General features: G+C 37.3%; 1 protein-coding gene across 2 annotated transcripts in view; it reads left to right on the top strand.

Moving 5' to 3' along the window:
* Positions 1 to 27,248, top strand: part of CCSER1 (coiled-coil serine rich protein 1) — a 607,381-nt gene that overhangs the window by 277,434 nt on the left and 302,699 nt on the right. For both annotated transcript variants that reach the window (XM_063156613.1, XM_063156615.1), the window contains exon 7: positions 15,911 to 15,988. In XM_063156613.1, the coding sequence (XP_063012683.1) occupies positions 15,911 to 15,988 (78 nt within the window). The remainder of the gene's footprint in view (positions 1 to 15,910; positions 15,989 to 27,248) is intronic.

The following is a 27,248-nucleotide window of genomic DNA, read 5'->3' as shown; positions in this document are numbered from 1 at the left end:
TAAGGTGCTCCTGCAGGAAAGTAAAAACACTCTTTTTGCTTAGTTTAAACATCATTGGGGGGGTGAAGCATAAGTATTTGAGTATGTGTATTGAGGATGGATGGATAAATAGAGACACAAACCATATTTTTCCCTTTAGTCAAAAATATTGTTGATCAATGTAAAGAACACTTGCATTAATATAGCCTGTTCTAAGTTTGGTTTGGTTTTCTCTGTATTACTTTATAAGCACATGAAATGGTTTTATCCTTTGTACTGGCTAGTGTCTCAGACTGATTTGAGTGCTTAATCTTCATTTTATTTTGCCACTTTTTTTAATATTTAGATCAAGCAGTACAGTGGTTACACACAAAAGCTGTATTGGAACACACTCATGAAATCGCACAAGAAATCTGTTACTGGGATAGGAATAGCAAGATTTTATTTTTTTCCCTGTATGGGTTTCTCTTTTTTGTTTGTTTGTTTTCTGTAGCACATGATGAAACTGAAGAAATTCATTTCGGGAACAAACCAAGTATTGAGGGTGCTGTGTTGCTTTATTTCTTTGTGTTCTTTTCCCCCTTCAGAGAGAAGAAATTGGCCAATACTTTCTTCTACTTCCGTCTTCTATAAAATCTGTTTCTTTTTAGCTTCCATTGGGCTATATGTTTATGCCATATCAAGATCCTCACTTGTTCTCATTGTCCAGTCTCCCCACTTGCCCCAGTCAGACCGTGTATTTTGATTAGCTTTCTATAGAGAGCGTACTGCAATTGTTTCCTCCTACTTGTTTCCTCCTCCAGCCTCTTCCTACCTTCTCTGTCTCAACACAATCCTATTTTAATGTCTTCTGCATTAACTGCAGATAACCCTGGGACCACTTTATGGCTTCTTTCAGATTTATGGAGAATCCTGTGCTTAGACTTTCCTTAAGTCCATCCTTCATCTCCTTCACTTAAAAGCCTTTGCTCCATTCCCCCTGTTTCAGACCTGCCAACCACATATGTCAGGATCTTCAAGTCCTGTCCTTTTTGGCATCACTGAGTGTTTGTCCCTCCTGCTTCAGACTCTAGAGTGGTTTCAGCAGTACAGAATGCCCTGGCTCTCTCACCAGCACATTGTCAGGTGCCATCAATCACATCAGTGTCCTTTTCTACTTCATTCACACCTCACTGAATTATCTCATCTGACTACATTAATCTGTCAAATAAAAGGTTAACTTGGAGATTTCATAATCTTCTACAGCCAATTCTTGTTTTGTTGAAAGTAAATCTGAGTGGGCTGAGAGATAAACCCCCTGTATAGCCACAAGTGATGTTGTTTATTGCCCTGATATTAATCCATCCTAACTTTACCTTGCAAGGTACTTATGGAATTAATTATGTGCAGTGCTCTGGAATCAATTACGCCATTAGGATGCCATTGTATTTGGCTTCCTGAATTTTCACCCTCTTGCAAAAATGTGCCTATAAAGTACTCTCTTCTCAGTTCTTCTGGGTGATTCTTCATGTCAGGAGTACATCACAGCAAGCAATTCAGGCATCAGCTGAACTGATAAAGATATAATAATGACTTTTTTATTAATTTTTGCCTCCTGAAATGTATTATCTATCTTTCTTAAAATATATAAAATATACAGAATTAGTAATGAAAGTCAGATACAAAACTTGTTGTTGATGGTATACCACTGAGGTGTTTTTCAGGAGCTGTCTTAGTGACACAATCCTTTTGTAAGCAACAAAGTCTATTTTTGGTCTGACATAGTTCTTTTCATGTCAGAGAAATTATCTTTTGAAGGCTTCCCTTCCCTCCTTCGAGTTTCTGTTGCTCAGTGGAAATTAACTGCAACTGATGTTGCTTTTTATGGAAGTCCCCATATGTGGTGTGCAAGTGGATTTGCACAAAACCCACACATCAGAGTGCTGACTGAAACTACTGGAGTAGAGTACAGTCTTGGATGCTGCTGTCCCATTGTTTGTAAAGTCTTCTGTTGTCATTTAACTGGTGAAAATAATGTCACATGAGACTTTAGTCATACCAAATGTTACTCTGAACATTTACATTATTGTAGAATTGAATAGGTAGTGAACTACCCAACTTGTTCCAAAGAAGTGTTTCAGCCCTTGTGTAATCATGCTTCTAATTTTTGGATGTGCTAGTGGCAATATATTCTTTGTAAAGGCCAAGGGGATAGATAATTAGTGAAAATTAAAACCCCCCAAGTGCCTCATCCTACACCAGGACTGTAGGTCACTGCAGGATCACTGAAGGTGAGAAAGAGAAAGAGGCATTTGCACATTGGTGAAATTCCCGCTAATGCCATTTTTCAAATGCGGTGATGATTCACTGTGTTAAAATGGTCTTCTGTATCCCCTAGCAACCAGAAGCAAAATGTCTCTGTTCTTGTCTGCTGGCCTTCAAAAACACATAGGAGAAGTGATTTGTTTTCACAAGACAATCATGCAGCATTAGAAGCCTGCTCCCATCCATTCTTCATCAAGAGTAAACACAAAGTAGACAAGTCATTCTAGCTTTTGATTGAGTTGTAGAGCAAGTCTTTTTTTGAGATGTGGCGTTTTTTCAGTTTTGTTCTTTGACTTTTCAATACATGAAAAATAAAACTGTACCCTATGCAAATTACTGCTAGTATTTAATATACTCTTGAAATCTGAGAGATGTGAGTTTTATCCTCAATTTCTGAGACTTCTATAGCAACATAGTATTTTATTATTTTTCACTCAGCATGCTGTTGAATTTTATTCTTTAGTATGTTTAGGATAAAAAAAGCTGGAGACTTCATATTTCACAAAACATGTAAAAATAAGGAATGCTTTCTTTAAACATAATATATCAAATGAGTGGTGTATCTTTGTGTAGGCAGCTGAAATTCAGCAAGTCAAATGCTGAAAAGATTGTGTCAAAATAAGCACAAAAGACATAAGTTCCTTTTTTCAGGCTTGTTTTTCAGCAATCACACCCTTTTCTCTTTCCTCACAGCATCTAGCAATTGATTCTATTTTTAGAAATTATTCTGATAATCACTCAGCAAACCTTAGGCTGAATTGTTAAGAATACTGTACCCTTAGCTGGAAATTGCATGATGATGATGTACAAAAGGCTTTGACCTTTTCAAATCTCCAGTTTCCCTATTTTGCTTTATAAATGTTAACTATGAGGGGGGAAAAAATTGGTTTTTATCCAGTGGAGGTGCTTATTGCACAGTTACAATTTGCATTTACAGAGCAGTGGGTTTCTTGCAGTTTTGAAATAGTTTGGTTGTATTTCAAATTAGCAATTGTGTGAAGAATTTTCTTGTGGAAAGTTAAATGAGAACAAATCATTCTCTGTGTATGTTCATGTCCTGACTGACTGCAGTAGTAGCTCTCTGCCTGCACAGTCTGTGGGGGAGAAGATTCTTCAGTCCTGGAAGAATTGGCTGGCTTTGGCTTACAGATTAATTTAGCCTTGCTTATACAAGTGGTGTAAGATAAAGGTTAAATTTGTGCACCTGAGGCACAGATTTAAATGAGAAGCAGCTGAAGAAAAACATGTTTCTCTTGAAAAGTATTTAAATTATCATAAGAATTGAAATTTGAATTCATTTTATACTCTAAAGCATTAATCAGCTTTATTTATAAATAAATTCAAATTAGACTGCATAAGTGATCATACTGCTTGAAATAGAAAATAGAAAATAAAGTTATCAATGCTATTTTGATGTTCATGCATTTCTGCATTTTTACATTTTTCCCTGCATAATTTTTCCTTGTATTTTTCCACTGCTGTTGATTCCATAAATTGAACTTTATTATTCACTATTTCAGGCCCCATTTATATGTGACACTCCATGCAGGAAGTACCCTTCATCTGCTTGAAAGGGCTTGCAGAGCAGGAACATCAGTAACTTAAGTTTGTGACTTTTGGGCATAAGTCACTGCTGCATAAATCTGTTGAAGGCCTGTGCTTGTCTTTTTGAAGATTTGGAATTCTGTGATATCTTGTGTTCAAGAAACAAGAAAACCACAAATATTTTAAAGGCCATTTAGTCCAATCTCCTACAATGAGTTGAAAAGACATCTGCCACTAGATCAGGTAGCTCAGAGCCCCATCCAACCTGACCTTGAATGTTTTATTGTAGTTTCACCACCTTTAGTGAAACCTGTTCCCATGGTTCACCACCAGCACAGTAAGCAACTTCTTCCTTATACCTAAGCCAAATTAACTCTCTTTTAGTTTAAAACCTCTATCCCTTGTCCTATTGCAACAGCACCTGCTTAAGTCTGTCCCCATTTTTCTTACAGACACTCTTCAAGTCCTGAAAGGCTGCAGTGAGGTCTTCCTGGAGCTTCTCTAGGCTCAACAAACCCACTTTTCTGAACTTTTCTGTTTGGTATTGTTTCATCTCCCTGTGTTGCCATGGGGGTTGTCCCAGGCCAGATGCAGCACCTTGCACGTGACTTTCCTGAACCACATCAGGTCCCGTGGGCCCACTTCTCCAGCTTGTCCAGGTCCCTTTGGATGGCATCCTGTCCTTCCAGTGTGTCTGTCACACCTTGCAGCTTGGATCCTAGTGGCATTTAAAAAACACTAGTGACACTGTGAAAACTAGCTACTTCTGTTTTAGGAAACTTGCAGTAAATAGATGGGAATTAATAGTGTTTACATGGTGTATTTTGTGCAATTTTGTAGAAATCCTCTGAAGAATACATACCTGCGAGTAGCTTCCTTGAACATAGTGTTTTTTCTTCAGGTATATGCCTAAAACTTTTCTAAAGCATTCAACAAGAATCCTATGAGAATTTTCACTTTCCTTCAGGAAAACCATACTTAAATGATGAGAATTTTCTGTTGGATTTTTGCTTGCATCTATCAAAAAGCTACAGCATGGCTTTATTTTTTTCCCTGCATTTTAGCTATGACACACTCTAATTTGCTGAAAGCAAGCAAATTAAAAGCGATGTAAAAGTTATTTGTGTTTACTGCTAATACCTTGTTTTTGAGAGCCATTAGTAAAAGTTGTAAATTCTTCTTTTTAAAAAATGTGTATTAATGGAGTTTTGTTTCATTTAAGAGTTTCCAGAGCTGGTACTGAAGTCCATGTCTCTGCTTAGGAGAAGGATTGAAACTGCTTCTGGGCAGCTGTCCATTGCCCTTTAATACAGGAACCATTTAGACTTTATACTACTGAAGAGTAATCAGAACTGAGTGAAAGAAATGGAGGCATTAGACTAGAAATGATTGAAACCTGGCAGCAGATTTTTTTTCTGATCATATGTGGGCAGCTTCCAGACCCTTTGCAATATCCTAGTGCTGCAATATGAGTTCTGTATGTTAAAAAAAATACTGAGAAGCTTTTAAAGGCCATCATCATGTGCTCTGATTGATGCAGGATTTAGGGCAAAAAAGGTCCGTGGCCATTAACTGAAAGTTACAATAAAATAGAAGGGCATGGGGATTGATTTTAGTATTTCCTCAATATTGATTTCCTTTGTTGAAAATGAAGTGTTCCACAAGTATATTTTTGCATCTTCAGTGTATGTGCTTAAAGTTTGTTATGTTTTATCTGTTTCCTGTATTCCAGTGCAAAAACCATTTGTTTCTGTTATCAGGGCAACCTCCTTTTCAAGATTCTTCTTTGTATCCAATATGTGATGCAGCCACAGTAAATTGCCCTAACTTTAAGAGGCATGACAAAGCAGATGGCTGAAATTTTTGTGTTGCATTTCCCACTCCTGAAGTGTTGAGAGCAGCAGTAGGATAAGAGCTAGAGTTCTACAGGAATAATTGTGAGCTGGGCTTTTCAGGCCAGCTCTGCTGGTGGACATCATTTAAACCAGGGTATTTCTGCTACCTGTGATCTCTCAGGGGATTGTTTTATTTGCTTTTGGATGTCAGCTTCTTTTGGAGTTCCTGAGGGTTGTAGGAAGAAGATGGGGAACCAGCTTTTGCTTATCAGTGGGATGGCAGCAGTGACAACCACAGGGCCCCTGTGCAGCAGCCAGGAGGTGTTAGCACCTGCCAGCACCTCTGTGGTGCCGAGCAGGGAAAGATCCAACAACTCTGCCAAGGAAAGCTTCTGTTTTTACCACAACTGAGCCTACAGAGATTCCTGTAAGCAGTGGCAGCTGCTGAGAGCTAAAATCACAGTGGTGGAAAGGAGGGGAAAAGGAGCAGATAAAAGAAAGTTGCTGGAGCCGTGCAGAGGCTGCCATCAGATAAGCCAGAGTGCCAACTGCTCCATGGCATAATGGGAGTATGGATAAACTCCTAGCCTGTAGCACGAGCCTAGGAGTTTGTGAACATCTCTCCTCGTTTCCTTTGCCTCCTGCTGATTTATTTTTGTAGTTTTACCAAAGCTGTTGCAAGGAATACTGATTTCTCACATGGTTTCTGAGCCAGCACCTTAACCTTGCTTTGTAAAATTACGGAACTAGAAAAAAACAATAAAATGTATTAATACTGTAGTGGAGATCCCTATAACAATACCTCCAAAGAAAACAGACAGTATTATTATTTTTAAATTGTTTTTCATTTGAATCACTCTTTATATTTTATTGTAGTTAAATGAATGTGAAAGGTGTGTTCAATTTTTCACCCTGGTTTCCCTATTAATGTTGAAGGATAGGAAGAAATTACGCTCATTTGTATTCCTGGACATAATATAAATGAAAAATGAATATTTTATTGCTAATGGCTTTATAAAATGCTATTCAGATATCTCAGCAAATTTAGTGTATAATTCTATTGCAAAACATAAAAATAAAAAAAAGCTCAGCTGAGGGCTCTAAAAATAACAATCATGCAATGCCTAAGTACTAGTACAGCAGCTTTTAACTCCTCTATTCCTTTGCAAATGGTATCAATTTCTTAAACGGTGTAGCTTGGCCTCCCAGTACTTCACAGAGCTTGAGACTGAGAGATGTCTCAAAATGAAGGTTCTCTGTAGCAAAACCCTACAACTTTTTCACATATTCATTATTTGACCAGCTTTGCTGTGTATGTATCTTTTCAGTAGCAAACTAGTTGTATAACAGCTACAGAAGGATTCCTTGAGTCAATTTTGTGTATATTTTTTAATCTAACTATAAATAAACAAATATATATATATATATACATATACAGTATTTACTTTAGATATATTGGATGTATTTTAATATACATATTAGTCTCTATACAGACTGAAAGGGATGGATGTTGACCAAAGGAAAGGAGAAAGAGAAGGTGGGAATACTTTCAGGTTCAGAGGGATGGCGCAAAAGGGCTAGTATTGGTGATGAGATGGGCACAGGAGTGGGAGAAGTGGGAACAGGAGACGCTGTGCAAGTAAACTAAGAGGTAAGAAAGAGCAGATAGTCTTGAAGACTGTTTTGGGGTTGCTCGGGGATGAGAGGCTGGACTGAGCTGGCAATAGGCACTCAGAGCCCAGAAAGCCAGGAATATCCTGGGCTCATCCAGAGCAGCGTGGGCAGCAGGGGAGGGAGGGGATTCTGCCCCTCTGCTCTGCTGAGACCCCACCTGCAGGGCTGCATCAGCTCTGGGGTCCCAGCACTGGAAGATCTTTACATCTTAGGATATCTTGTTTAGATCTTGTTTATCTGGAAAGTAGAGAGGTGAACAAGTGGAGCTGGAAGGACTGTGGAGAGTTTTCTGCAGCTGGGGTAGTTTCTACTGAACCTTCTGACAGGGCGGGAGTTTAAGTTCCTGTTGTGCCTTAACCTCAATCCTTCCCTTAAGAATGAAAGCTGCTGTGTGAAGGTGAAAACTCAGCATAACACGTTTTTACAAAATCAAGGAAAATTTTTGTTCTGCCTTGACCAACTCCACTGCAGAATCTGTTTGTTCAACTAAAAAGTGGGCTTAGCATTCTAGAAAATGTCTATGGTGATCAGAATTTCTACATTTCATTGTCTTATATATAAATGCCACATAAATTCAACTTTCAAAAGTCATTACTATTGAAAACACTGTGAAGCTGATAACATAGCAAAACTCACTAATTTTTAGCTTTTACTTCTATCAACATATTATACAGAAGTGCTGCAGCCATGAAAAACATATTTCAAATTGTAAAATGTCACTTGTTTCTTTTCATGTAGTGTGAAGAAAACACCCAGCCTGTCTTCCTTGATTTAGTGGCAGATACATACAGATGTTTAAACTGTTTCCTTTAAGCTGTTACTGGGTAATTCAAGATAGTTTTGAGAATGAAGCTACTGCATCTAAATAAGTTAAAATACCCTGTCAGGAGTGGTTCCATACTAAAATTGTAAAAACCCTTCTGAGAACTGATGAAGAAGTGAGAATAATTGCAATCACAACATTTAGGAAGTGCAAAATAGCTTGTTAAAACATCAATGAAATGCATAGCAATTGAAGGCATCTGAATCTTTTTTGGGAATCGCAGAAAAATAAAACATAGTCTCAGATTAAAACAGAGTTGTGAAACTCTGGCAAAGTTCTCCATGATGCTTACAAAGTAAAGTAAACTTAGGAAACAACTGGACAATTTAGTGGAAAATTATTAATGAAAGGTTGGTTTTATTGTGTTCAGATTTAAAAAATAAATTGTGTCAATATTATGAAATATTGCCCTCATTTAAATAAAAAGCACTGTAAGTCAGGGAAACTAGTCAGTTAACTGATGAAAATATTGGAGGAGATAGCACCTATATATCCCTATGTACTTATGGGCAGTAAAGCATGTGTCGTTTTTGGATGTGTGTTTGATGTATGTTAAAATGTGTGCCTTCAAGAAAGATTTTCAGTAATACCAAGTACAAGTAGATTTTTGTCTTGAAGGAATCATGTCTTTTGTAGACTGAAAAAAGACATTACATTGGCTGTAAGGAGATCACAAACATCTTTCAGTTTCATGGAGAACTTGTGAGCATAGGAACTGTTGTGCTGAAACTGGCACCTAAATCCATGTCTGGCTTCAACAGTGGCAGTCTTTGAATACTTCAGAGGAACTTGCAGAACAACCTGGTTTGGAGCATTTTTTTTCCCAACTCATCAAGACAGTTGCTTTCCTATATCCAGCAGCAAATAAATACATATTCTGTTTATACTTTTATCCTCTTTAATGTAATGGTAGGTGCATTTATTGTTTGTATTGATATCTGGTCCTTTTAAATTCCAACTTTTATCTTGATCCCAGGTAATGATGCATAACATGCCTGTGTATGTAAGGGAGGGAGAGGAGTCAATTCTCTTCTCGGATTTGACCCTTCTCAGTTTGATTAATTGATTAGTTCTGTTCGAAATGTTTTATCTGGAAGTGCAGGAAAACAGTGGATCTCTATGCAGGGAAGATGTAGAAGTTTGAGAGATCCCAGAGGTTCTCTGGTGATGGCCTCTTCTTTGAGTGGAGGCTGACCAGATGTTTTCTTTCCCATTCAGATTATGGCTGTGGTGTGGAGTATCAGGTAGTTACTGTGAGTGCTGTGATGCAAGCTTTGGAGAAAGAGTGTCTTTGTGACTAGAGTTAAAAAAACCCCCACACTGAACGTACTGTGAGAGACAACCATCTTTTTTTTCTACAAAGCTGAAAGCAGTTTGAGAAAAAAAAAAAAAAAGAAGTGTACATTTGAAAGAGCTCCTGCAAGGAAAGAAAAGCAATTGAAATAGACAGCCTGCAGATTAAAATCCCTGGAGAGCACTTGGTTCTCTCAATTGCCTGCTGAAAGAGCAGAAAAAGCTGATTTTATATGATATTATTAGGGAGGAATATACAATAACAAAATGTCAAGGCTGGATAGTATAGTCAATGAAGTATGAAAGAAACAATAGAAACTGAAGAGGGAGTAGAGTTTTGCTTAAGGAAATCGGTTCTCCACTGTGTTGTCAACAAAGCATTTGCATCTGTGAAAGCAACCCCCTGGTTTTCATTAGGATAAAAATATGAGTGGAGTTGCATTTAATATCATGTGTCATGGTAGCAGTCCCCACTGAGAGAGTGACAGCCACTGATGATCCCACGGGTCTTCTCTCAAAGAGATGTTAACCCCAAAGTCATTGTCCAAATTAGTTTTGAAATTAGATTCTGCTTGCAGTAGAAGTGAAGGGGATTTTTAGAGATTAACTTGCAGTGAATTTGCTGTTGGGAAGGTAAAAATGGTTTTCTCCTACATATTAATGGACCTTCATGTAACCTCTCTGTAGCAGGAAGATGTCTGACAAGGAAACTTGTGTCTCTGTTTATTACAAGTTTTGTGGAGGAAAGCAGGGAGAAAAGGCAGACTGGGAGGATGAGCAAGATAAAATCTAGGTGAAAATAAAAAGCAGAAAGGAAGATATATTTGGTGTTAAATAAATGCATTAGTTATTTGATAACATATATGTCAGTGTCTATTGTAAGAAATGTGATATTCCTGTGCTTAGAAAAACAGACTTTTTCCCTACTTTGTACTGAATTGTAAACCAGCAACCTCCCATTCTCAATAGTTCAGCTTTCTACTTTGTTTACAAATTTCAAAACCTTTATCAAGGTGTTGTCTTGTCCTAGCTACTAACTTATTTCTATGCTGAAGAATTTCATATTGCCATTTTAGAAACTGAAAACCAGATAATAATAGTAATTTGTGCTTTGTGCTTTTGTGTTCTTACACTTTTGCGATTAATGTAAAGAGAGATGGGTAACTTAGTAAATTTAAGTATTTGAGTAAATTAAGTTTATATTAAAACAGTGTGAAAATATAGTCTGAGTCTAAACTATTTCAAACACAGTAGCCCTTCAAGAAACCATGTATGCTTTATGTTACTTGCTGGTTATGGGCTTTAGAATTGATTTGGCCTAATTAAAAGGTTGAAAGAACTTCTTTTCAGCTATTTTTCCAGGTAGAAATAAATAACAGTCAACAGAATATTCTTCATACTAACCTTACCTTGGTGGAAGAAAAATATGCCAAGTGTTAAATTTAAGAGACTTCCTGAAAACTAAGACTCTTCTGAAAAAAATCCAGTTCTGGATGTACAAATACTGCTAAGTGACAGATCAGTATCTTATCTTTTATGAGGTGGAATTTCCCAGCTTCCCCAGGTGATTGGCTTTGCTTAGATTGAGAGAGGAATCAGAACTAATCTGTGTGCCTGTATACTAATTGCTGATTGAGAATCAGTAGGTAATTGAACCACTGAAACCTTCCCCGGCCGTCTGCACCTCATGGAGCATAAAAAGAGGCAGCAAGACACAGTAGCAGCTGTAATTTATGCTTCACCCCTGCAATGGGAGCTACAATAACTCAGGCCAGATGCAAGACCCTCACAGCCTTCCTAGCTATGGGAGCAGCAAGCTCCAGGCAAATACTGGAAAATAATACTTAAATGTCTCAGCTGTTAATTGCATGCATTAGTAATTAGTAAGATATTTAGCTGTATTTTCTAAGGAAGGAGATGTGACATGGATTTATAAATAACCACCTGAATTATATCCATAGATATTACAAAACACATTTTAAGGAGTCTCTCACTCTGTTCTTAGTGAGAGTGATGGGAGATGTTGGGGGACATTACTCAAACCTGATAGAGGGTGGGAGGTGAAAGCTTTTATTGTGTGTCTACTATTTTCTTTAATCTAAACCAATTTTCATTTTTCTGGCCTCAGTTGTTTATAGAAGATTTATTTGCTGGAAGTATATGTATGAGCAAAACCTCTTCATGACATGAAATAATACAGAAATTACAGAAACCAGAGCACTCCAAAAGTGTGTAGGAGAGCATTGCACACCCTGCATGAATAACTGGATGATTCTGTCTTTGTTTTTAACCTCCCTTCATAGCTTTGAGCAAATCACTTTCCCTTCTTTTTCACTTCCATGGATAAAATGGGATAATGATATTTAAGTACAATATTTCATAAAAATACTGTGCAGACCCATTAATAAATCCATTTGCAGGTCTTTGATTACCCTCAGTATATCAAAATGTCACCACTGAGCTTGCTGACTGCACTTATTTAATTTCCTAGTTCTACTCAACTTCTAGATTATAAAATGATATTTTCTGACATAACTTATGATACAACTAAAACTATCACTCTGAAAGTCACTTCAGCACTCATCCACTACCCCTTAGACAAAGCTATAAAGTACACAGATTGTCTTTTCTTCAGTTATTATAAAGATTTATTGGCTCTCCAGCTCTAATATCCACTGAAGGTTTTCTCTGTCAGTATTAACTCCTTAGATCAATAAATTGTGATACTGGTCTCTTGAGGAGTCAGTGTCTGCCAGCTACCATTGCAGTGTTTACCTCTGTTGAAAAGCAGTTGTAGCAAATTAAATTGCCTTCTGTTGGTGGATGGTCCTTATTTTATGGCACAATTAATGAAGGCTGACAGATCAGCCACTTCCTAAAGAACGTCAGATTAAAGGCAAGGGTTTGTAGCAAGAAAAACCTGAATTTATGCAGTGAATCTGCTTTCATTTATAGGAGAGTTGCTGAAGACTGGAAGATGACTCTTCAAAAGAAGGAGTCCTTTTCAAAGGAGTGTGTTTTTAACACTGTGCACATACCTTATCTTTTGTGTTGCTGGAGAACTGCTGACTACATTCTCTAATCTGCTGTTAGACAGTTTTCATTGTTATGTAGGTTTGTGAAATGTTCTGCTTTGAGGAAGAGGTAGAGACAAGTGGAATAAAACAAAACCAAGCCTGTAACTACTTTAAAACAGCTCTAGAAACAACTGCTCTCACTTCCATCTAGCTCAAATGATGAGAATTTGTCCTCAAACAGGATCCTGACCTTGGGTCTCCAAAATGGATGTAGCAATGGGAAAAGTTTGTTCTCTGGGACTTGTTTTCTTCCTTTGTCTCATTATCAGGAAACTTCCTGATCACAGTTTTAACATTGCCCTCCAAGGATAAATGATTAGCATGGCCTGTCAGTACCAAGGTACCTTTTCAACTGCACAATAACAATGATGTATATTTAGACCGATTCTAGAAATTAGAATAAAACTTAGTGTTGGTCTTTGCAATCATGGAAGATTTATTGGCAAAATTCTAATAATGTCATTTTTCTGGATATTAGCAGCTTGTTCCAAACAAACAAAAAAAAAGGCCTAAAAGCACTGATAGAAATGCTCACACAGCTTGGGTTTTGTTTTTTGGTTTTTTTTTTTTTTTCATGGGCAGTAAGGTATTTTTCCAAACTGTTGTTCTGAGAAATACTTGAATTGCTTGGTATTCAGATATTTTGGAAATGTAGTTTAGATGATTAAAGCTGTGCAAATTTTCTGCCCTCTGGTAAACTGAGAGGTTTCCAGTGACACATGGAAAAGGCTCACTCAACAAAACCCAGCTGTGCATTTTATGCATAAAAAACACACATATTAAAATGATAGTTGCACAGCAGAGTGCTGCAAAATCAGATGTCCTAATTTTTGCCTAATATTTTGAATTAAGATGCAAATTATGTTTATTTAGCATTTGCAATGAGTTACAACATGGAATTATAGCCTCATGGTCTAGCATCTTCTGGTTAATTTATAACTAAAACCTATCAAGTTTATTCTGGTTTTGAAGTGAGTGGCTGCTTTTATGAGAACACAATTGCTTTAGACAACATCAAATAAAAAGTCCCCATTGAGTAAATTCCTCACAGTGATTTTTTTTTTTAAATATGTATGGGGAGCTTTAGACTGCAAAGTGTGATTATATAAAACACACCACAGAGAGCAAATTTAAGTGGGGAGTGTGGTGTTGATTGAAATTCTTAGTATATTGCTTCAGGAAGGCAAGCTATCAGCATCTTTCATAGCAGTGATTAGTTTGTAAGGGTTTGGGGTTTTTAATAGCTTGAGAAACAACCCTTTTGGTGCTCACTCCGTCCTCCACTATAATAAACTGTGTTAGCGCCACTGGGTTTAATTAATTTACACAGGCACAGATAGTGCTCTGCTTTCCTCAGAGAGGAAAATTACTGAAGGTGTTGGAGGGGCCACTGAGGGTATGTATATATGGACAGCTCTAGGCTCTCCTGCCAGTGCTCCAATTAATATCAGTCCAGAGGCCGTGTAGTCGTGGTGCCCCTCCCAACACACCCAACAGCCCTTTTGGTTCAGGCATGGAACCACATCAGTGTGACATCCGACCTGGGCTGGATCCTGCCCACTCATCATGGAAGAGCAATGTTTTGCTGAGGCCATCCTCTGGATGTGCCCTGAGGTGTTTTGTGACAGCACCAGCGTCATCCTCAGGGCTGTTAAACCTTCCTTGGATTCCAGCTATCCCAGAACAATGTGCAGCTCACGCTTTGCAGATTTTCCAAGTGATGCTGTTTCAGTGCTTAAAGATGGGTCTGTCCTCCTGCACGCTTCTAATTGCACATTAGGGCACTTGATTTGGTTTGGAAATCAGATGCTTGATTTTTTTTTTTTCCTATTCTATGTAAATTAAAAGTTGAATTGTCTTCTGAGCTGCTGGCATTTGAGGCAGAGAACATTCCCACAGAAGTGTCCAGTTTTGTCTGCACTCTTTGTTTAATGTAGAACGGCTAAGTTTCACTTCATTTTGTAAATATTACTGGCCAGTTTTCTTGATGATCAGGTGCAGGAGTCAGAGTTAAAATTTGTAGTGTTTCTGAATACAAAGAATACTACAGAGATACTGGCTTTCTGACATGATGCAATCTCTATTCCTCAACATCATGTCTGTGTTCCCTGGGTTATAAATTACCTACATCTTTCTTAGGATATAGTTATCATGGCCCCCTTCTTTCTCATTTACTTGCATCCCTATTATTTAGCAAGTAACCGTTGTCTTTTCTTTCAGCTATGGTGTAACTGATAGGTATCTAATTTAACTCATATTTTCTCAGTGGGTGCTAACTTTGAAGTCTCTGTTTTGGATTTGACACAGGGATTTTGTACCCCAAATGTTGTCTTTTTTCATTCCTGACCAGTTGGCTGAGTAAAATGCAGTGTCTCTCCATAAGCATCTTCTGATGCATGAACTGTTAGAAATTTCTGGGTGGAGCAGTGTTCTTCAGTTGCAGAATCTGGATTTATCAAAGGACTTAGAGTAGATTCATAGCGATGCAGAACCAGGTATCAGATTAGTCAAGTGCACAAGTTGAATTTATGAGATCATTCTGCATTGTAATGGTACGTTGTGAAAAGGAATGCACACCTAGGCCAGGCAAACTTGTTGATTATTTAAAAATTTTCTTAATTTCTGTTTTGTTAGTGTCATGGTGGATTATTCTAGTTTTCTCCAAAACAACTGTGATATTGTTTATATATATATTTATGTTCTTCTACCATTCTATATTGTTAAGTGTCACACACTTGCTTTAACATCTGTCACATCTGTAAAAATCATGGCCTTGCTAAGCAGCAAGTTACTGAAATATGATTTGAAGAGAGCAAGGTTCTAGGTCAATCTTTCAGGCATTTTGACTTGACATATCCATCAAAGTATACTGAATTGTTTTCATTTATAACTTTGGTCTTCACTGTTTCTTTTCTTGTATTAGTGCTTGTTTGTAAACTATATTGATTCATGTGAACAGGATCTTTTTTTAAACATTAAACGTAATATTTTCCTGTGATGGATTGCTTTCCCGTTAATATTTCCCTCTAAAGATACTGTTGAGCCGTCCCAAAAATAATTTAAAATTTTTTATCATAGTTTATTTTGAGATGAATAAGTTTTTCTATATTAACAAATATGAACAGCATGTTTGTGTACTTGTGCATGTGTTTCAGTCTTTGAATGGGGATTAAATTCAAAATAAAATGCAAGTACTTACCCATTAGTGAAATACTTGAACTAATTACAAGCAAATAAAGTACAGGTTGCAGTTGTCAGTCTAATTCTTTTTTATTTCCAGTGTTGTTTTCAAGCTCTTTCATCCCCCTTCCTCCAAAATGTAACAAAGTTGTCCATAGAAGTTGTTTGGAAATGCAAACTCCTGTGTGCCTTTCTTTCAGAGTACGGACATGAGCCCAGCTGGCAGCACAGCCTCCCTCCCTGTCAGCCCCCTTCCTGAGGAGCCCTTGTTTTTCAAGGTACAGTTAATTCATTTCATCATAAATGATGTCTGTTAATCTTGGCTTATCATGTTATCTGCTGTACTGTGAAGTGCTTATTGTTGCTTCTTCCTTTCCTTCAAATTACTGAGATGCCAGCAGATGTTCTGTGTATATACCATGCAATTTTCGAGAAACATCTAGAATACAATGTTGGTTTTGAATAGTTTTCCAGCAGACTACAGCTGTGAACTGTTATTTTAAAGGCTGTGTTTTTATTCATCATCTCATTTGAGTCTGTGCCTTCCTGTATAAGTGTGTGTCAACAACAGACTTCTCTTTATTTTGTATTTCAAGTATATATTTGAACAAAACAATGATTAGTTTCTCCAAGGATACAGGAGACATTAAAGGTCTGTCAAACAACAGTTCTGGCAGAAGTCCAGTGTAAGCCACAGGCCTGGTATTTTAGTTAATAATAAATGTTGGGACAATGTCCACAACTTTGTGAGGTTTAACCTGTGAGGAGTGAGTTGCCATATGTCACATTTTCAGCTGACGCCGTGGTATCCATGCCTGGGACACAGAATAGCCTTAGGCAGATCCTCTTGGAAGAGATCTCCTGAGGCCACCCAGGTACTCAGAGCAGTGCTGCATCACCTAGCAAAGAGGTCACCTTTCCAGTTGTTCCTTTAGATAATGAAGAGGGAATGTGTGTTTTCAGCACCATTCACTTAACTGGGTGTTGTAAAATGGACTGTTACACTCAGAGGAGTATCCCTTTGAAAATTTGCCCTCTCTCAAGTAAGTTTCCACCTTTTGTGTGCATACAATCAGTTGACTGGGTTGAGTTTTAGTCAGTTTGTGATGATGCTAAGTTAAAGGTGGGTAACTGGAATTAATCAAGTTTGATGATGTAAAGTTTGTGTCTCTCCTGCATGTTCTTCCAGCACAGAAAATAACAGTGTCCTTCTGACCTGGCCAAGCCCAGAAAAGAAACTCCTTTTTTCCCCCCATATTTTCAGTGTCTGTGCAGCAGTTGTACACCCAGCCAGCTGATTCTTGCAAGTAGAAGGGTTGAGGATTTTGCTTGCTCAGTTATTTCATCAGTGGAGGTACAGATGGAATATCAGTGCTCAGCTATTCACTAATTCTTATTCCTCTTTTGGGATTTTATGCTTTTAAGACCCATTTCTCAGTCAGATTTGGCTGAAATTGAGCAATGTTTTGCCCAGATACCAGGGTTCACATCTTTATTTCTTTGGAACGCTACTTTAAATGCACATTGAAGTCTCCTCAACATTCTAAGTCAGATTCAGTAGTTGAGTCTCCCTGTGCCTGGAAAACCACTAAGATATTACACTTAAAAAGAAATGGGCTGGTCAGCTCAGATAAAGGTGTAAGAGGTAAGAAAATCTAACTTCTTAATTTTCTTGCTGAGGTAATCAAACATTGCTCTGTTTGCATTGGGGCACTGACAAGTACACTGTGGCGCCTTTATTTTTTAAGGAAATGGTGTACCTATAACCCAAAATGGGTTGTAAGTTACTTATTTGAAGTGGAATAGTTGCTCTTATAAAAAAATAAAGATGGTTTTCATATTAAAAGTCTAGTAGAAATGGTAAAAGAAACTGAAAAATAGGGCAAAGAGCACTACTTAATCTTTCATTTTTAGTCACTTTTCAAACCAGGAAAGATTTTCCTTTGCAATTCAAGTAAAATGAATGGAGTTCAGACCAGGAAAAAGTTAAGTGCATTTCACAGCATTTAGTAGAAATAAAAATAATATCAAATGTAACAGTTTCTGTTATTTCTCCTTGGCTCATTCCAAGAGAGAGCACTGTTGTTCCAGCTGTAATGTCAATGAATGGTTTTACAAGCCATAACCTTCTCTGAATACTGTCAGTCAATAATATTGGCTTTTGATGACGGGATGGTGCATTTCCCTTGGCAACATGATAATAACCTTTCCCACATCCTTGCTGTAGAGAAGGAGATGGAAAAGGAAATTCCATTCTGTGGTTCGGAAAGCACAGGTGTAACGAAGCAGGGCCCTATCAACTGCCTCTCTTTGGGACAGTTGAAGATCTCTGAGCTAATGAGCTTTTATATTAGACTGTGAAATGGAACCAAGCCTGGGTTCTCAATCATACCTGGTTTTATACCAAGAAAGAGAGCTGTCCTTCTTTGTATTTTAATGATTTGCCTTCAAAAGAAACTCTGCATTTCCCCATAAGGAAAGAATGCAAATCCTGTCGCCATACTCTTCTTGTATCGCCAACTTCACCAAAGCAGATGCCTGTCATTTTTAGTCCCACAGGATAAGTGCTGGAAAAATATGGAGAACCTAAGCTTGTACAAAACCATTTTAAGATTTTGAATTTAATCTAATGAAAGTTAGAAGTCAGGTTTCCCTGGAAGTACTTGTAAGTTGCATCTCAGCTCTGCTAACACCAACCTCAGCTACTGTTCTCCCAATATGTTGCGCATGCTGTGACTTGTAGCAGAAAGGTCCAAATTATATAAGACCCTGATCAGGAGTGTTTGGAGCAAGATGTTTTCCAGTGCAGCAAGGGATAGTCCACCTGAGTCCATCAAATACCATTACTTTAACTGAGGCATTGTACTTTACTTACATCAAGACAGTACCTTTAAAAGTGATCACTGATACCCAGCAAAAGGAGTAGAAAACAGTTGGGTAAGAAATAAAGGTAGCCAACTCCAGAACTGTTGAATCCTAACAGCAACCAGGAGAAAATTACCAGATAAACATATAGTTAATGCCATTCAGCAACCATTCTTCCATAACTGTTGTAAGTAGTAGATTTGGTTTTCTTTGAGGAAAGGGGCAACTTTGCACAGCAGCCAGTACAGCCAATTTTCTGTGCAGCTTTGGGTTCCTTCTCCCTGTGGAGTTAGCAACACACAGATGTTCAGAGCAGTCTTCCTTAGCTGTGCTCTTCAAAATCTTAGCAAAAATTCTGTTCAGCCCTGTACGCAGACATTTTGGCAAAATGTTTCTACAACCATTTTTGATAAAGCCATCATAGGCATTTCTTTTTAATGAGGGGTTTTTTTCAGCTTTCAATCCTCTGCTGTTTTCCATGTGTTTAGAAATGGAAGATCTTTTCCTATATTGTAGAAAAAGTTTATTTCTCTGCTCAGAAAAGAACATCTTGTTGGTGGTTTTGCACTTAAACTTTGAAATAGGTAGGATCTTCTTTTGTTGAGAAGATTTTTCTTCTCTCCTTTTATAATATTTCTTTAAGAATTAGGTCTTTGTCTTGTGGGAAAAAGTTATGTCGCAATTGAAATATTCAAGAACTAAGAATTTGGAATATAATGGAGTAGAATAGTATTTGTCATGCAACCTTAAGTGTTACTCTCTGTTGTAATAGCAAAACTGTAGCTGGCTCAAATGTGAGTGACTTTTAATTATGAGTACTTACATCTGCTCTCATTAGCTGGAATTAAAAATAATCCTGCCTTTCATTTAGAAGCTAAGTGAAGGAGTGGGTATTTCTAAAAGGTCAACTTAGCAAGCAATGTCTCATCCATTTTTTAGAACCTGTTCTTTTCTCCTACTCATTATCCTGTGCTTCATTATAATAGTATTTTATTATTTTTAAATTATTTTAAAATATAGTGACAGTCTTTTAAGATGAGATCTATGACAGCCATTTGGTACTTCAAATATCTAATATTAGCTAATTATACATTATCTGTTGTAATGAGCATCAGTCTCACTGGTTATTAGTCACAGCCAAGTTTTTAATAATAACCATAATAGTAATTTATTGTAGAGATGTTTAATTGTGTCTCAATTCTGATTAATCTCAACCATGCTTTACTAATTGGCATTAAATGAAAGAAAAAAATTCCTCCATTATTTCCTTTCTCCTTTGAGGGAGCTGAGAATTTCCTTCAGTATTTATTATCCTACTGTGTTCTGATTTCTGTAATTAATACCCTTGATGCAAATTCCTTCAGTAAGAAAACAGAAGTGCCAGGTCAAGTAGCAAAAGCTGACAGTCCTCAGTAGTGTTGCCACTGCTGTAGGTCTGGTAAAGTGTAATCTGTACTAAATTATGTCTATACTTAGAGGTTTACTATTCATCCTGCAGCTTTACAGGCTCTGGAAATGCAAATCAGTGCAGTTCATTAATGGGCATGAGCTCTGGCAGCTCCTGACATTTGTGCCTAGAATTAGCAAAAGATAAATTATCCATTTGGTCTGTAATCACAGTTTAATTTTGCAGCAGATATTTGGAATAATCAATATGAAAGGCACAGTGATGACTTCTGTTTAGCCCAGGGAATTGATCTTTCAGAGTAGGGCTCTGTATTTCTAGGTGTAGAATGAGATCTTTTCTTAACTTACTCAGCAGTGATGACAGCAAGCTGAGCCTGTAGTTCCTAAAGCTTCCTATGCTAGTTGACACAACCAGCTTATTTACCCACTCTACCTTACATGCACTATTTTGAATATTTTAAGTATTTGCTGACACTTCCTTAAATGAAGATTTTAATGTGTTGCTTTGTGTTCAAAACAGGCTCTGAAATAATCACGCAGACCTTGTGACCCCATGGCAGATGGAGCAGGCTAGGGTTCAGTGATGCTCTCCACTGGGCTGGAGGCCTCAGTAGCTCTCATCCCTCTCTTTCCACCTTCCAGCTGAATTTCTGCTTCTGCTCAGAAGCATCTGAAGCCTCTGTGGCTTTGGTTTTTTGTTTGTTTTGGACATGTTTTTGATATTTTAGTAAAGTGAGTAGAGTTGTAGAAGTATGACTCACACAACCCCACCTTTACTCTTCTGCTGCCTCAGTCTCCATCCTATTTTAGACCGGTCTGTCACCATTCTTCAGTGGTTTAATCGATTCCTCCCACTCTTAATTGTTCTCCCCCATGTCAGTATTTCCTTTCTTTATGACTCGTGTGCTGGTATAGCACAGACTTTTAAAAGCCGCATCATCACAGCAGCTTTCTGCCTTTGGTGCAAGCCTTCCATTTTGTCGTTTCTCAAAAAGATTTATACATCTGATTTGTTTCACTGTCTTTATCATCATAGGATATGAGATCTTGAACAGCACTGAATAAGTTTTGAGGGGAGGAGTGTGAAGTAGGTATTATGGGCCCTGTTACAAGAAGCTTCTGTGCATTTATTCCCTGTCTTTTCCTTTTTCTCAGTAACCCTGTGCACATTTTTCTTAAGAAAAAGAGCTCTGCCAGCAAGTCTGTCTGAATAGAATCACATCACCTGTTTATGAATAAATTAAACATTTTTTTATTGTGGGGAGTGTAGGTACATTGGTAGTTTCCTAGTATCCCTGATATATTTACTAAATACTAACATATTTACTAATGACTAAAAGGATCAACAATGAGACTGGGAACTACACATGTATTGCTTGATTTCTTTCTTCTTCTATGCCTTGATCATAGTTCCCTTTCTTTCCAAATTTTATGTGCATATATTTTTAGTGTATTCTCCTTGGTTTTATTGAAGCTTTCATCACAGGTTCACCACTAGTTCAAAATTAAAATTCCTGTCTTAGGCAAAACTGATGCTTTAAATGCTGTAAATTCAGTTATTTACTCAATCAGCCACATATAGGACAATTATTAATGTATGTCCTATTAAAATCTTCAAAAGCAACCAGAAACCCAAATGATGCTTCAACAAAGGCATGCAGAAGGATCAGAATTACTTTTTTTTCAGTTAATAGGGTTTCCAGCAAAACTTAACATTTTATATAATCAGCACTGCAAGGGTAAATATTAGGTTCATTCAGGTTCTTTCCCTCAGGCAGGCACAGGCTCACACAATGACTTCTGATGCATACCTACAAAGTAAGCTTTTCCTGCTGAGCACTCTATATCCAAGATTTAAAAGTCATAAAACTTGTAACATTATGGGTTGCTGACAAGATTTTATCACTAAGACTATGAAAAAAGATTTTCTTGAAACTCCATGGGAGGATTCTGATACACCCAGCAAGAGCACTTAAAGTGCTAATCTAATCATCTCATACAGACAGTAAATCCTCCTAATTTCCCCTGTCATGGGACTGACTGATAGGCATAAGGAAATGTGGGGGAGTGTTGAGGAATCATGGAGTGCAGGCAGCTCGGGGGGGAGCTGCAGGTTCAGCTCTGCAGGACAGGACCTGAGCCCCAGGCAGGAGGCACAACAAAGGTCCCAGGTGCCCGTGGTGACTGACACTCAGGAGCTGATGATTCCAGGCTTGCCTGCACTCACTTAGACTGTGCGGGTGTAAAAGCCCAGGATTTTTTATTTGGGGCTGCACCTTGGAGGCACCAGTAGAGCTGTGATTTGTTCTTTCGTTACTGCACCATGATTAAATGGTGTTAAGGATCATTGGAAGTCTGAGACTGCTCTGGGAAACCTGGTGTGACTCTGTGAGTGTGGAGGGTGTAGCTGGAAAAGGTTGTAAGTCCCAACTCAGGGGCTGGCAGAGGAGCTCCTGGATGGTCTGACAGGGAAGTTTCCTTATCAGGCATTTGTAAAATATGGTGCATGGGTTTTTTGTTTGTTCGGGGTTTTTTTTTTTTTGGTGGATTGTTTTTTGGTTGTTTTGTTTTTTTTTTTAGTAAGCAGACTCATTGTAAAGAGTTCAGAATAAAATTTCATCTAAATCAATGGCACAGTGCCCACTGACAATGGTGACATGTGCCATCAGGCCATGGATGGCATGGATTGTTTCAGAGGCATCAATTACTTTAGAAGTGAAAATGTTCATCTGTGTTGACCATTTTAACCCCATCAATTATTTTGAAGGTGAAAATGTAAATCCATTTTGACCATTCCAACCCAAGAGTAATTTCTGCAGTTGTTGGAAATGACATAAAATTCAAGTGCTTTCATCAATTATGTTCAATATAGTGAAAATGTAGAACTGTTTGCAATGCAGGAGTTTATTTAATAATAATTATTCATTTCCAGCATGTGTTACAGCAATGAATGTTTTCTTCCTCGGATAAATTAAACAAACTGGGGACTTAAAAATGGGTTTTGTACATCTCACATGTGTATTCTCACTGTAGCAGGTCCTCTCTCTCCCTTTCTGGCCAAGGACTGCTGTTTTTTCATTCAGAAAGCCTTTGAAAATCATAGGTGTGGAAACTTGACATGTTTTTGACAAGAAGTTTTGACTTAGTGAAATTAATGATGTTAAAAGGAAAACATCTGATCCTTGATTCTTCTATTATAACATGTATAAACAGCTTTCCCAGTACTGAGTAATGTTAATGACCCAGCCATGTGTTTTCAAACATAATCCATTACAGTAAGAAATTGAGGGTTGGCATTTTGAAGTCCTTATCAAGTTAAATGTCTCAAAAGTATGACACTAAAAATAACTGACTGACTTTCAGAATGTTCACCGAGAGTTTAAAGAGGCAGACATTTTTGTGAGCAATTTAGACAGCCATTAACTGAAATTAAGGACAAGATGTAATTGCTAACACATAGACACCTTGTGCCGCTTCTGAAAGCTCTATCCTGCCTTTCCTCTGGCTAACTTTCTAGCAGAGCCAATTATTGACAGGCGATGAAAGCTGTTGTGCTGTGGTTTGATTTTTGTTGTCTTCCTGTTTTCTTTTCCATTTAACTTTGTGACTTGGTCATGCTCTGTCCCTTGGTAAGTTATTAACTCCTTTGTGAGCCACTTGTTTATAATGAGCTGTTTAGTTTTACTGAGGAATGTGGCTGGTCTGGGAGACTTTGATGGCCTGATGAATGGTGACTTAAATTTTTAGGTAGGGTCTTCAGAAGTGCTGTTACTGTTTCCACCAAACTTTGCATTGTTGTATAACATTAAAGCTGATTCTGTGAGAAAAAAAAATATTTCCTCCTGTATTTAAAGATTATAATATCATTTTGGTAGTACTGGGGTAAATTTCTTGGTTTTGAAAGGATTAGTATACTCTGATTTTAAACCATAGCATGTCCATTCAGTTTATTCTCTGCCCTTCTCCTTGCTCCTGGTAGAGTTCAATACTTTGATTATTGGTAGTGAAATATACTTGTGTGCCTAAAGTAAATTTTTAGTGCCTTACCATTTTTTTAAGAACCATGAAGTTTCTTCCACTTTTTTGACACACTTTTTTAAAAAAAGAGGACAGTTAAAAGGCTATCTTTGTTGATTGAAATTTTCTCAAATGTGGCTGTATGAACTGTCTCTTAACAGTAGTCGAGAAAAGTTGTGTCTCTTCATGTGTATGGAATAAGAAATCTATTTATTCAGGCTTCTTCATTTAACAGAGATCTTAATAGGAGTCCTGAAAGGCACTGGGGATAGAGACAATGGAAAGTATCAGTTGTAATTATTTTTAAAATGTTGGAAACTCAGTCTTAAGGCTGTGGGCTTGTTGCATTGTTGTCATGGAGAGCACCTATAAGAAAATGCCTACTGTGAGTATCTGACAGATAATGTTGACAATTTAGAAAAAACCTCTAAGTTTCAGACAATTTAAATTTTCAAAATATTTCTTAACATATGGATGAAGACATGATTCACTTAAAAATTTTGTTGAAAAAAATGGTCTAAAGGAAAAAGAGCATGGCCTTTGTGGTTGAAGGAGTTGATAATGGGAGGGAAGAAATCTCATAAACAGACTTAATCACTTCATTTTGTCCTAGTGAATAATGAACTAAATATTCAGCAGATTTTTTTTTTTAAATTTGATATTTTCAAGCAGGGCTGAATGCTGTAGATGAGAAGGAATACCAAATTTTTAATTTGGATAATATTTGCTAAGCGTTTCAAACTTGTACAGCTGTGTGGTACACTGATAGCTTTGTGATAATTGTATCATTAGAGTTAGCATCTATCATTAGAGTTCTGAAAGATTAAATTAAGATTAAGGAGAGTGCAGTGGAAAAAAGTTTTCTTTAGGTGCATATCTGATTACCTTTTGTTGTAATCATTACATTTGTGGATGTTGTCATTAACCAAGAAAGGAATGAACAAGCACGTCTGATTGTTGTTTATTTTGGGTTTTTCTGCACAGTTTCATATTTAGGTGTAGTGGAGAAGCACATCATCCTCCCCATGACTGTACAGGGTAATATTTATTTCTGGTTCTTCAAACAAGTTGCCATTTTTTTTTCAGTAAGTCAGTAAAAAGATGTAAAGTTTTGGATGTGTGTGGGGGGAGTGTTTATCTACAGCTGAACCAAGGGAAAACTTTGGAATGAAGATGAAATAGTTTTTACAACCAACATGAAACAAAGATGTTTCCTGAAGTTTTCTATTTATTGTTCATTAAAATACCTAAAGCCTTACGTTTTCATAGGCTGGTATGTCTGCATCAAATTTAAAATGCTTAGGAAACATAGACTAACTGGAAATCTGCAGGGGATAATAATGTATCATAGAAAAGCAGCTACAATGGGAACCAAGAAAAAAGAGAAATAAGAAAACTGGTGACAGTGAAGTTTAAAATAAATTAGTTACTTTGGCATGCCCATGTTACAGAATGTAGGAGATTCGCAAACACAAATTTAAAATATCTTACTACTATGAAAGAAAAAGTTTAGAGATAATAAATACTGCTTTTTTTCTGGTGTTGCAGATGTGAAGTAGGATGAAGTTGGGATACTGTGTAAGGGGGGAACTTGGACTAAAAAGTTGATTTATTAATATTTCTCCGGGATTGTTTGGATTCCTTTAGGTCAGTTCTCTTTGATCAAATCTTCAATCTCTTTGGATGGAAATGTTCCTGCAGTTGGGCTGGCATCATTGTGCAGGCAGTTTTGGGTTTGCTGCTTTGTCCGTAGTGAGCTCTGCTCACTGAGCAGCACTGGGAGGAGGGATTTTGTGCAACCTGACCACTTAAATGAGAGTTGTCATATCAAAGCAAAATTAAATTTGGACAAGAAACAGTTTTCCTGTACCATGGGATTCCAAATATTTCCGGACACTCTTGAGCCTGGTATGAAACAAGAAGATCATAATCTGTGTCATTTGGTCACCCCAGCTCTAAGCAGCAAAGCCTTTAGCTCTGATACTATTTGTCAGAATTAGAAATGGCCAGAATGGTACTTATGGCTTCTTGTATCTTCATTATTTTGCTTTATGCTTTGCTGTATTCCTGAGAATCATCTTTCAATTGCATGTTGGTGTATTTTTTATTTATTGCCATGTTTATAAACATTTTGAATGAATAATATATATTTTTGGGCTTTTACGTTATGAGTTCTTTAAGCCTTTTGCTTCAGTCTCCTCGTCTGAATGTCTTTATCCTCTTTCCTTGCACGACCACAGAATGGTTGATTCCAGTACTCTTCATTTCCATAATTATCTTAGTGATGTGTGAGGATGAATGCAAATTTGTTAGCAGAATGATAATTCCTTATCATAACAAGGAAAAAACCCACAGAAATAGCTGTCCATAAATTAAGTCAGCATTATATTGGGTTTAATCTTTTATAAAGTGTTGTGCACCTCTTAGACAGAAAGAGGTCCTTAGAGTAAATGAAATTAATTGGGGAAAAATTAACAAATGTTATGAAGCTGTCATTTTTTTATGTGTCAGTACCACAGTCATATAAATGCTACTCACATGTTAACTAGATGTCTTCAGCATGCAAATTTGATGGGACTGATCATCATAAATATTAATTACTTCTGAGGTGCAGAGGCTTTTGCAAACACTAATCCCTGTAGCACTCCTATAGGGTGGAGAGGTGTTATCTTCCTTTCACAGAAAGAGGCTTGCGCTGTTTGGATTGGTGATCCTGCCTGCTGCCCCGGTCTCGGGCTGGGAAAGTGATCCTGCTTTTCCTGGCTTCAATTTCCAGTTGTTAGTAGTTCCTCACTGACCTGTGTCTTACTCAAAGAGCTAATATTCCTACTCAGAAGAAGAATTCTGGAACTCCTTTCCTGGCACACTGGGAAGTGAAGCCCACTCTGCAAACAGATTTCCCCATTCACAGTCTGGTGTAGGGAAAGATGACTTCTCTTTATTTAAAGAAGTGGCATCTGAGGAATATTTATTATGTTTTAGGATAGCTTTCATTACAGCATTAAACAGAAAAGTCATGGGTATTGTGTGATGCTTCAGTTCTTTCTAGTATAATGAACATTTTTTTTGCTTATAGGAATGGAAAGATAACATGAAAAATAGTTTGTATATACAAACAGACAAATACACACTATTATTTGTTGGGAAATATAAAGTGTTAACTACTCCTTTGTATAGTTTTTCATTTTCTATATGGAGAGTCCTTCTTATCTTGTAAGGAAATGTTTATTTTTTGGGGTTTTTTTTCTG

The sequence above is a fragment of the Melospiza melodia genome, chromosome 5 (assembly GCF_035770615.1).
Source record: "Melospiza melodia melodia isolate bMelMel2 chromosome 5, bMelMel2.pri, whole genome shotgun sequence".
Taxonomy (NCBI): domain Eukaryota; kingdom Metazoa; phylum Chordata; class Aves; order Passeriformes; family Passerellidae; genus Melospiza; species Melospiza melodia.
Note: the sequence above shows the minus strand (reverse complement) of the source record. Positions and strands in the feature narration are given on the sequence as shown.